The 10,593-nt window shown below is 30.1% G+C and overlaps 1 protein-coding gene and 1 pseudogene across 1 annotated transcript; both read right to left on the reverse strand.

The window, feature by feature from the left end:
- Positions 1–1,506: 1,506 nt before the first annotated feature.
- Positions 1,507–4,537, reverse strand: LOC100785119 (probable hexosyltransferase MUCI70; annotated as a pseudogene).
- Positions 4,538–5,872: 1,335 nt separating this feature from the next.
- LOC121173322 (uncharacterized) lies at positions 5,873–9,818 on the reverse strand. The gene is made up of 3 exons (XM_041008292.1): positions 9,404–9,818; positions 8,864–9,004; positions 5,873–6,411 (listed from the first exon to the last, which is right to left on the reverse strand). The coding sequence occupies exons 1-3, from the start codon at positions 9,413–9,415 to the stop codon at positions 6,247–6,249; spliced, it is 318 nt and encodes a 105-aa protein (XP_040864226.1). The 5' UTR covers positions 9,416–9,818; the 3' UTR covers positions 5,873–6,246.
- Between the last annotated feature and the right edge of the window lie 775 nt (positions 9,819–10,593).

Below are 10,593 nucleotides of genomic sequence, written 5' to 3' on the forward strand. Positions count from 1 at the left end.
AAAGAATACTAACAAAAAAAAATCAATGTTTTATTAGCAATATTAAAGTATATTAAAAAAAATCATTTTTTTACATGCCTCCAATGTTTACATAATATAATATTATTAATAATACTAGTAATTGTTTTCATTCTTAAAAGAAAATCAAAATTAATTTATTTAAATTAGCTTGAGATAAATTATATTACAAAGATATTGGTTAAATGAATGAATATCAAATGAGATGTTTAAATTATTTGATTATTAAATTTTAATTAATAGTTTTTTAAATACAAATTAAAATTTGCCTAAGCCCTAAAGAATTTTAGACATGACCCTGGATCCTAACTAAATTTGCCTAAGCCCTAAAGAATTTGATTTAAATACAAATCAAATTTGAAGAGCTCTTTGGTCTTGACCCGCATGCGGTGCTCCTCCACGAACGCCGTCACCTCCGTTTCGTACGAGACGGTGCGTCCGATGGTGGCGAAGCGGTGCTCCTTCTTGTTCCTCTGCTTGAGCCACACGAACCCCGTGGGGCGGTTGTAACCCATCTCCACGATGTTTTCCAGCGGGAGCAAGCCTCTCGGGAGAAGAATCTCGTCTAGGAGGAGACGTGACTTTTGCATGCACAATGCTTCGCCCTCGTAGATCTCAGCTTCTTCGCGGTGGTGCTCTATTTTTGCGGGAAGGGAACAACAACGTGTGAAAATATATTTAAGGTTTGCTAGAATTAGAAATGAAATGAATTTCCACCAGAATCATCTTTGAAATGAGTTAGGTATTTCGTAGTCAGTGAGAGAGTAAAAGCTAATTAACTTATTCTTAGCACAAAGATTCTTTTATAGTTTCCTTTGTTCTGAATTCAGCTTTTGGGCCTTGATTCATGTGTGTTAGCTTTGTGGGGCGGGGTGCTTTTGGGTTTCTCTTTGCAGTGGATCGGCTCATAGTCCGAGCCTATATCATAACAGTTGTCCCTGAGTTAAGATCTCTTGAATACAAGTGATGCTAGCTTTAGTGGTGAAGTTGAAATATTCCTTATAACAATTGTCAATTGTCCCTAAGTGAGTATCTCTTGACCTCTTAGGTACAAGTGATGTTGACTTAAGTTGTGAAGATGAGATCTTTTCTATAACAGTTACCCTAAATCGATATTGCTGAAATCAACTTAAGTTGTCAAGTTGAGATATTATGATAATGATTACATTAATTCTTTGCACAATCTACAACAGCAAGAGCACAATTCAATGAATAGTTTTTTTTGGCAAAATCAGATAAATCCAAAAGAGAAGAAGGAAGACATATTCTTGCTATCTTGTAATTGGTTGTCAACTTTTCTCTATTAATAAAGAATTGTTCTTCTCTCTCTCTATATAAATCAATTTTAATCTCCTTCACACCTATTTAAAAGACAAATCCATCTACTAGACTCTTATCTTTCTTTGTTTTCTAACCTCTTTTATGGGGTCATTAATCATTTGATGATTCCCCCTACATTATAGAAAGATACTTCTGGCACTTGCTACATCAACTTCCATTCACATACAATAAATCAGGGTGTGCCCTTTTGGTTCTTCCTGAACTGGACAATTTCTTCACAATGGTTCCATCACTGCTCTTGAGATTGTGTCTGTACTCCACTGCCACCTGTTCAAAAACTTCCACCTCAAACATGTTCAACTTCAGGTTGGGCTCCATGTGATCTCTAACAAATGCAAAAGGCAATTGGTCTCTTGGGTTAAATGCCTCCAACTCATTGAATATGAGGCAGGAGAAGAGGTTACTGCCAAGTCCATGTCTCCTTAATATCAAAGCACTATCTGGTACATCTGCCAAAAACAATTAAAAGAGATACCACAATTTTGTAGGTATAAAAGATATGGCATATAGGAGTGTTTATTAATATTGTCCCTCTTATTGTTTATTATTATTTTTATTTAAATAAATTTTATCTGAAATGTCATTCTTTTTTATTAATCAAACCAATAGTAATTTAAAAAAGTTTCATGTAATTGAATTAAACATATCATATGCAAATATTGGATGACAATGAGCACTCCTTTATTTTCTGTATGGGCCTTGTTAGGAACATGGATGATAAACAGCATATGCAAAATGACAACGATGGATGATTAAGCCAAAGGAAAAAGTTAGGTACAAGATGCATGTGAGTCTCACCCATTATTGTTTTAAAGACTGAACTACTATTGTTAGCAAAATATGTAATGTAACAAAAAAAAGGAACTACTTAGATGGCAAGATCCAATACTTTTGGGACATATTTGACGATCTAACAAAAACATGAGCTACTTAGATGGCAAGATCCAATACTTTTAGGACACATTTGACGGTGTAACAACTACAACTTGTGGACCATGATTTTGGTGATCTACTTTGATTATTGAAATTTAATGCAACTTATCTTCCTACTCGAATCTGAAATCTTGTGTAATCATAAGAAAACTGAAATCTTAGGATTGCTTCCTTGTAATTGAAAGGAAACATCATCCAGTGGCAACATAACTTTGAATAGGTGTCAGCGTCCTCAACTAAGACCTAGGATAAGTTTCATAGTTCCATGTAACCAAAAAGAATTGGTTAATGACAACTAGGCTGACAGAAATGAACTAAGTACCCCATATGGAAGAAATCTTTTTGTCACAAGCCTTCACCACTAATGACATTGCAAGGCTTTCGGGCCATATTGTATTTATGGTCAATGGCGATGCAAAAGTTCTCACGTTCCCTAAACTTATAAATGTCGTCACGCTCTCCCAGATTGCAACTTAAATTTAAGTGTATATTTTTTCCGTTCCAGGACGTTTAAGGTTATGACACATGTACTAAGAAATGTAATTAATTTTTTGAATTTCATAAAAAATATTATACCACTTCCTAATATACCATTTATCTCTCTAATAACTACTCATTTACTCATATTACTTTAATTTACAGTACTCTGATTAAGTGTAACAGATTCCCATAATAAATAATAAATGTTCATGTTACACCCTTTCATCTTCCGTACTTCAACAAGAAAATATAAACTAAAACAGAGGGAGTATTTGTTAAAGTCAAGAGTACGTGATAACCTTTTCTATGGTTGATGCCATAATATCCTTAAATATGAGTCATGAATTTGTATTGGTTTAAAGTTTAAGTTCACTTTCCGTGACAACAAATTGTCACAAGCTTAAGCTATCTCAATCAACTTTCATGGTGCATTGTTTCAAATATTCCTAAAGATGGACATTTCTTGATGTAACAATTGAAATTTGTAAGTAAACAAAGTTTGCAATTTTGCATAACAAATGAAGGCCCATAATTCATGCTAGAAATTAACATTAAAAAAAGTGTATAGTTACCTGATGCATAGGGCTGTTTGTTGGGACTCCATGGTTGCAATCCATTCTCACAGTAGGTCTCCATTTGCTCCTTCAAGGCGTTGACATCCAACAATTTCTTCCACCTTGCAGATGCCATTGCTTCTTCCATGGTATGAACATAATAAGGGTGTTTTGATATAGCCCATGTCTACATTATCAGATATAACAAGTGAATGAATCAACAACAACGGATCAACCCTTAGTTGCAACTTTGCATCTATCCAAATGCTGAATTGGGAATTTGGGAATAGCCTATGGACTATAAATACTTTGGTATAACCGCATTCATTTCTGGGTTCTGATACAAATTCTCTTTTGTAACCTTTACAATCCTCCATACACCTATCTTGTATTCTCTTGAATTTATTGAACCCAATCCCTGATGTTCAAGACCTTTTAGGGTAACAATCGTCTACAAACATAAAAAAAACACACTTCTTGCAATGTATTGGACCCAAGGCCCTTCGGTTGACGGATTTTGTCATGATCATTTGAAGACTTCTGAAACCACAACCACACTGCCACACTTCTCCATCGCAATTCGATCTACAGCAAGAGAAAAAACATATAACATAAGTGAATTACTATGAAATATTAAACTAAAAAAATGACATGAAAATGAATGATTTATGTCTTTTAATTTGCACTCAACAAATATTGTCGTAAAATCAAATACATAAGTAACAAAATTTAAAATTAATTATAATGTCAACTGTTGATTTTCTTATTATTGTCATAATTGTATCTTATCCTCTAAAATTTATTTCTTTCGCGGGGTCAAATTGGATGATTTCATTGGTACTATGATCTAATTAATGTAAATAATCTCTGTATTTTTTCATATTGACGAATATCAGTGACATGTTATAACCAATCAAAAGTTGATGGTTGGATATTTCTAGGGTGAATTGAGATCTGACTAGTGAATTCACGTGTAACTAACCAGACTCACTAATTGGAAAATTATTCAGAAATCCGCATGGAACTTCCGTGCTATCATTTTGATGATCAAAATAGGAAAACCTCAAAAGGGTGTTGAGATTCCCCCCAAAACTATCAGCATTCCCCTGCATATGCCGCAGAGCGGTAAATTGACCTCAAGGGATTTTATTTAGAAACTAATTCTCAATAAGGATTCATTTTGAAACATTTTCAAGATCTATTTTACACATATTTTGCAAAAAAGGAGCAGCGAAACACATTATATTTCGCAGAGAGGAATAACGAAACACTGTATTTCGCCTGTACGGATAACGAAACACAGCATATGCACAGGCACGCCAGTTAGCTTGGCGAAACACACGGCCCAGGATAATGATTTGGCCCAATTTACGGAACAATTAGGGGAAGTGGAGCTGAAGAATATTTTGATTAAAGAATTATTATTACTGTTGCTGATGCGTTTTTTGAAGGGACACGATTAGAGGAAATTCAATTGCAACCTCGCTCAATTTGCTGCTTTAGGTATTTTTTTTATAAAATCAACCCAGTTCTATCTACTATCTAGCATAGTAAGTTTTTATATGTATTTTTAAATTTAAAATAAATTAACTTAAAAAGTTATAAATAAAAATTAAATCAAATAAATTTTTTTTATCTTTTTTGTAAGTCTTTTATAAAACTTTTTAAAATATTTTTTTAGAACAATTTTTTGAATTCATTAAGGTTAGAGAGATTTCAAATTATATAATAGCTATACCAACTATTATATTATTTAATAATTTTTTTTATAATTTGAAATCAAAATTGACCCTTAGATTGAAAATTCATATCATATACAACATATATACACAAGTTTTTAGAAATTTTGAAAACTTAAGAAAAATTCATATTAAAGTTTAATTTATTATAATGCATAAATTTTCATTTTATTTTAATTTTTCATCTACTACAACATATTGATCAAAGTTTATAATAAAAATGTAATTCCTGCTTGTATCCATGACATTATATCAATGGAAAGTATCTTATTATGATGCATGTAAAAAAATTTATAATAAAATGTTTTTAACATATCACTCTTAATATATAAAATAATAAACTCATTCAATCTATGGATAACATAGTTAATATTAAATAAGATTTAAGTAAATTTAATTTAAAAAATTACTTTAAATAAAAAATTATAAATATTGTCAATAATATTTTAGAAGCTTCCATGTATTTGAAAAAGAATGTTATCTTTTAATTTGTTATAAGTTAACACTTTTATTGGAGGATGAAATTCTTTTTTATTTTCACTTCTTATCATTATTTATAAAAATGAATAAAGATCCTTGATATTATAATACTCACTAGAACTTATATCTTTTAAAAATTGACATACATAACAATTTGTTAATTCATCCTTGTTCAAGGTTTTAGATTTTAAGGATAAAAAAAATCAAACACGATTTGATAAGATGAAAAATATTCTCATATGGCAGAGGCCTTAGTGCATGATTGTGTGCAGCTATCTAAGCTTGGTAGTTTTCACTCTTGTGTTGTGCTAATAGGTTGGTCAATAGCCTTGCTCATCTAAGCTTTTACTGTTAAAGAAGTGTATTGGCTTGAGGATGTTCCTCCCCAACTACACCCCATTGTATCTGATGATGGGGCACTTCTGGTTAATAAAGCATTGAATATAAAGGGAAAATTAACACCAATGACCATATCTGATATTCTTACTAGCTATCTGATCCTGTACAAAGCTTTTTATTTTCAAAATCAGCACAATTAAGTCTCGGTCAAACTGTAAAATCATATTTTATTAAATTATGTATCTCGCGTAAATTTCTTTATATAATTACATAATTATTGTATGCCGGTAGTTTTTTGTTTTTTTTTTTTGTAAGTTTTGAAAACAATGTAATAAAGATATATATAACAATTAAAAAGAAGTTCATATTTCTGCGTTTTGCCTAGCATTAGCTTGTCGAAGTCGTTCCACGTGACGTTTAAACTGTTCAAAATCGATTTCACGACGGAAAGCTGGGTCTCGTACTACGATGAATTCTTGCCAATGTTCTCTAGCTTCATCTATCCCCAGCATTTGGTGTATAATTGCCTGTAAAATGTTTCAAAAACAAGGTAAGCATGAGCCATATTTAATCCTATATACTTATATAATGTAACTTGTTTCTTATACACTAATAAATAGTACATTTCTATACAATAGATGCAGTACGGGCTCAACCATAAGCTATCAAAACCAATGTCCAAGCCCCCATATTTGTTTTTCTTTTTTTTTTAAAAAAAAAAGCCCCATATTTGTATGGATTTTTTTTTTAAAAAAAAGTTATATATATTAATTGTAAATTTTTAGAACTAAACTCTTTAAAAGAATTTATGAGTGTAAGAATTAAACCACACTCGAAATATTAAATATTATAAAAGGATGAATTCTTATCCAAGTGCACGTATAGTTTATAAAATATAAATAATTATTCATGCTATTAAAATTAATAAAAATAAATTTTTAAAATTGAATTGAACTTATTTGAGTGAACTTATTTACATTCAAATATATATTTAGAAGGTTGAATAATTTAACTATTTTATAAATAAAAGAGTTAACTTCTTATCTTAATTATACAAATTTAATAGCACAAACACTTTGATAATTTCTTCTTTCCTTTTCTCATGTCACATCATTATATCATTCAATAACATGTTAAACTTTTTTTTTATAAAAAAATCTCCATTTTTTTGAAAAACAAATCAAATCTATTTAAACAAAGTTTTGCTTTAACTTATTAACTAGAATGTTGATGCGCTGTAGCGGATCAAAATAGTTTCTTAGTGGGAACAAGAAATAGCATAGGACTAATTATGTTTTTTACCCTTAAAATTTTTACAAATTTCATTTTTGTTCCTAAACAAAAAATTTAGTATTTTTGGTCCATATATTTTCTTACTTTTTTAAACTGATTTAGTCATTATAATTGAGTAATAACATTAATTAGTGATAAATATTTACATTAATAGTCCAATGACTTATCGCATCATCAAGAAGTTTGATGGACAAATTGTGTATAATTTTTTTGATAAATTATACATTTAGTCTCTTGTAAACTTGTTTGATATAATTAAATATTCTAAATAGATGAGGTATTAAAAATACGATTTGTTGAATTGCATGTAATTACTCAGCATCAAACTCCTTGAAGGCATGACAAGTTATTGAACCACTAACATGATTGTTAATATTATTATTTGACAACACGAACTAAAACTATTAATAAAAGAAAACTATAGGACCAAATAAATGTTAAAAAATTTGTTTAAGGACTACAAGTGAATTTTAAAAAAAAAGTACATGGACCAAAAACATAATTAACTCAATTATTTACAATATTTTTGTAAAAAAAATAAATATCACAAACTCTTACAAAATATATAATATCATGAAAACAAATCTAAAATTGAAGTTTCTCCAAATTATTATTGTGATTTCAGCATTCTTATACTTTAAAAATGTCAATATTGTCAAAATTTAAAAGGATAAAGTAGTGAAATTAGTATTATTTTTTTTATTTCTTATATTTTTTTTACTTTCATTTAAACAAAATTATCTTATGGGAACAAAACCTATTACGGGGACAAATTTTTTATTTATTTTATATATATAAAATCTAATTTTCCCCACCTCCGCATATAACTTATACTTATTTATGAAAAAAATATATGTTAAAATTAAACCTCCATTTTTTAAAACAAACCAAATCTATTTAAACAAAGTTTTGCTTTAACTAGTTAATTTCCACTCTTACATATATTCATTTAGGCTATTTGTGTCACTATGGCGAAAATGACAAAAAAATGTTTTACCTAGAACATATTTTCAAGAATGCCTTACTTAAGAAGACCTATAATTTTATAGTTTGTTAATGTTAGGTAAGAAAGGAGCCCAAGCATGAAGCGAGCATGTACCTCGAACAGTGGGCGTCGGGCATCTTTCAAGCATTTACATTTCAAGGCAGTCTCTAAATCTTTTTTTCCTCCATGCCAATAAAAGATGTAAGGAATCTCACTTTTCATGGATAATAAAGGAATTCATGCGAACAGTACATTAGGGTCAACCTATCTAATAATAAAGGTTTTGGTAGTTTCATTAAGGTCTTAAGCTTAAACAATTCACTGCCACCATTTGAAAGGAATTCATGACAAATGAACATGTGTTCGTATATCTGGATCTCATGGTCGCCTCAAAGATAAAATAATTTAAGTTTATATTTAAGATTTATCAAAAAAATTTATTATTAGTATTTATAAAATAAAAAATATCTCATATATTGAAAAAATGATACATATATTAATAAAAAGGTCTAATATATTTTTTAAAAATATTTTAAGTCTAGCTCATCATTAGACTAACTCTTGGTCAACCTTAATGTAAAATCTCAACATCGACGACAAATGAACATATTAGGTTGAGAATTGAGATTAAGCATGAATATTTCAGTAGATAGCTAGCCAGATTAATTGCCATTCAATATTGAAAAATCGAAATTCGATACCTTGTAGATGAGCACATCTACAAATAACATTTCAATCTCGTAGGCTTCATGTGGTTTATAACTGGCCTTTTTTAACGCCTGTCTAAGTATATTCTCTGCTTCAACTTCCCTTTCACTGTTTTCCAAATCCTCTACATCTTGCTTCAATGCATCATAACAGAGCTCTTAGTTCAAATATAAGAAAAATATATTATATTAAAATTTATTGAAAATTATAATCTTGTTATATCTTCCTTTTCATTTAATAATTATTGTCTAATTTAAAAATAAGACCTACGAAAATAAATTTCAGTCAGTAACATAAAAAATGTTAAATAAAGAAGGTTACTACTTATCAGCATTCCTGTTTATTTGTTTCCTTTCTATTTCTTCTTCCCTATTTTACTCCTAATTCAAACAAATCATAAATCCTATGGTTAATTTGCAATTGAGTATTTATTCCACCGAGTTTCAGAAAATAATGATACCCTGCAAAGCCACTTTGTTAACTAGTCCATAAATCAGGAACATGAAGAAGCATGTAAAAATAATGTGTTAAACCTGAAGAATCATTAAATCAGGAAATTCTTTCTCAAGTTCTTTTTGAAGGAGCAAGTGCGGTGTCTGGTGCTGATGGATATATACTTGAGCTTCAATGTATGTTTCTGTCTCCAATCTATTCCATGCTCGATAGCCACCATGGACTTCTCTAAGAAAAGATGGATAAAGACTTGGGCACTAGCTCCGCGGGCATGGGCTCAAGCTTGGACTTGGGCCCGGCCGTGGGCTCCGTACCGGGCTTGGGCTTGGGCCATCTTTTTAACACATAAATCAAAAGAGAAAGCCGGTACCAAGGATGGTACACGATATTTTTCCATACTTAGAATCGATAAAATCTCTCATATCCTCCCAACAACTTGGAGCAAGAGAAAAATTACAAAACTTTTCTATTCCTTTTCCTCCACGAAGGGAGAAGAGTAATTTTTCAGATGAATGTTCTTCAAGTTGAAAGCAATATAAATATTGTTAGATAGCTTGTGAAATGTCATGAAGTATTATGATTCTATTCTTGGCAGATAGCTAAAGAAATTAATACTTTTCGTCATAATCCCTTGTTCTACTTTTACACCCCCTTCCACTTATTGAAAAATAATAAGAGATAGGAGGTGTGCAAGTAACCGGAGGTCTGTTTAGAAAAAGTCATGCTTTTTGTTAAAGATCGAGAAAAAAACTTGTTTATAAAGGCATGATTCTGGACGAAGAAAAGACCCATATTCGGCCCAATTGACAATAGTATTATCCAAATCAACTTTGCTACACTAACATTAAAGTCTGAAGAAAAAAAACGCCCCAAAATTGTGGTATAACACAACCTAACCTTAATTGGTCATAATAAAAGTTGACCGTCACTTTTTTGTTTATCACCATTAAGAAAACTCTCTACATTACAACCAATTAATGTTTATAAAAGTTGGCATAACACCACCTAACATTAGCCAAGGGGTTTAGCTTATTGGGTTAACAAGCTCCATTTCAAAATATAAGTTATTTTACAAAATTAATATTAACATTAATTTTTTTTTCTAAAATTACTCTCAATCAATATTTTATGTATTAATACAATATTTTTTTTTAATTCTCGTAAATTTTTTTCTTAAGTCACTAGTATTTACTCATATATTTATATTAATTATTCTAAAAATCACTTATTTTTTCACAAGTAACATCAAATATAATGGAATTATGTAAAG

This window comes from Glycine max, chromosome 13, assembly GCF_000004515.6.
Source record: "Glycine max cultivar Williams 82 chromosome 13, Glycine_max_v4.0, whole genome shotgun sequence".
NCBI classification, from domain to species: domain Eukaryota; kingdom Viridiplantae; phylum Streptophyta; class Magnoliopsida; order Fabales; family Fabaceae; genus Glycine; species Glycine max.